Genomic DNA, 229 nt, shown 5'->3' with positions numbered 1-229 from the left:
GAAGTAGGAACATCAATTGTGAGAACCTAACATACCTGGAAATATCTATTCAGTTGTCTCTGATTTTCCTTGTGCTCATTTCTGCGCATCTTGTAGATTTTAAGTGACAACAGACTCTGACATCTTAAACTGCAAGGACAAAAAAAGAAATAAATATAGACATAGGCACCAACACTTATATCTATTACATCTACCAAGTTTGTGCATGAAATAAAAGTGCCTGTATGCC

The 229-nt window shown here is 35.4% G+C and overlaps 1 protein-coding gene across 1 annotated transcript in view; it reads right to left on the bottom strand.

Moving 5' to 3' along the window:
* The window catches only part of LOC119594054 (AF4/FMR2 family member 4-like), a gene marked incomplete in the record, with an annotated part of 85679 nt that overhangs the window by 8169 nt on the left and 77281 nt on the right, over positions 1–229 (bottom strand). Inside the window, 1 exon segment of the mRNA XM_037943090.1 lies at positions 36–129. Within this exon segment, the coding sequence (XP_037799018.1) occupies positions 36–129 (94 nt within the window).

Source organism: Penaeus monodon, chromosome 33, assembly GCF_015228065.2.
Source record: "Penaeus monodon isolate SGIC_2016 chromosome 33, NSTDA_Pmon_1, whole genome shotgun sequence".
Taxonomy (NCBI): domain Eukaryota; kingdom Metazoa; phylum Arthropoda; class Malacostraca; order Decapoda; family Penaeidae; genus Penaeus; species Penaeus monodon.
Note: the sequence above shows the minus strand (reverse complement) of the source record. Positions and strands in the feature narration are given on the sequence as shown.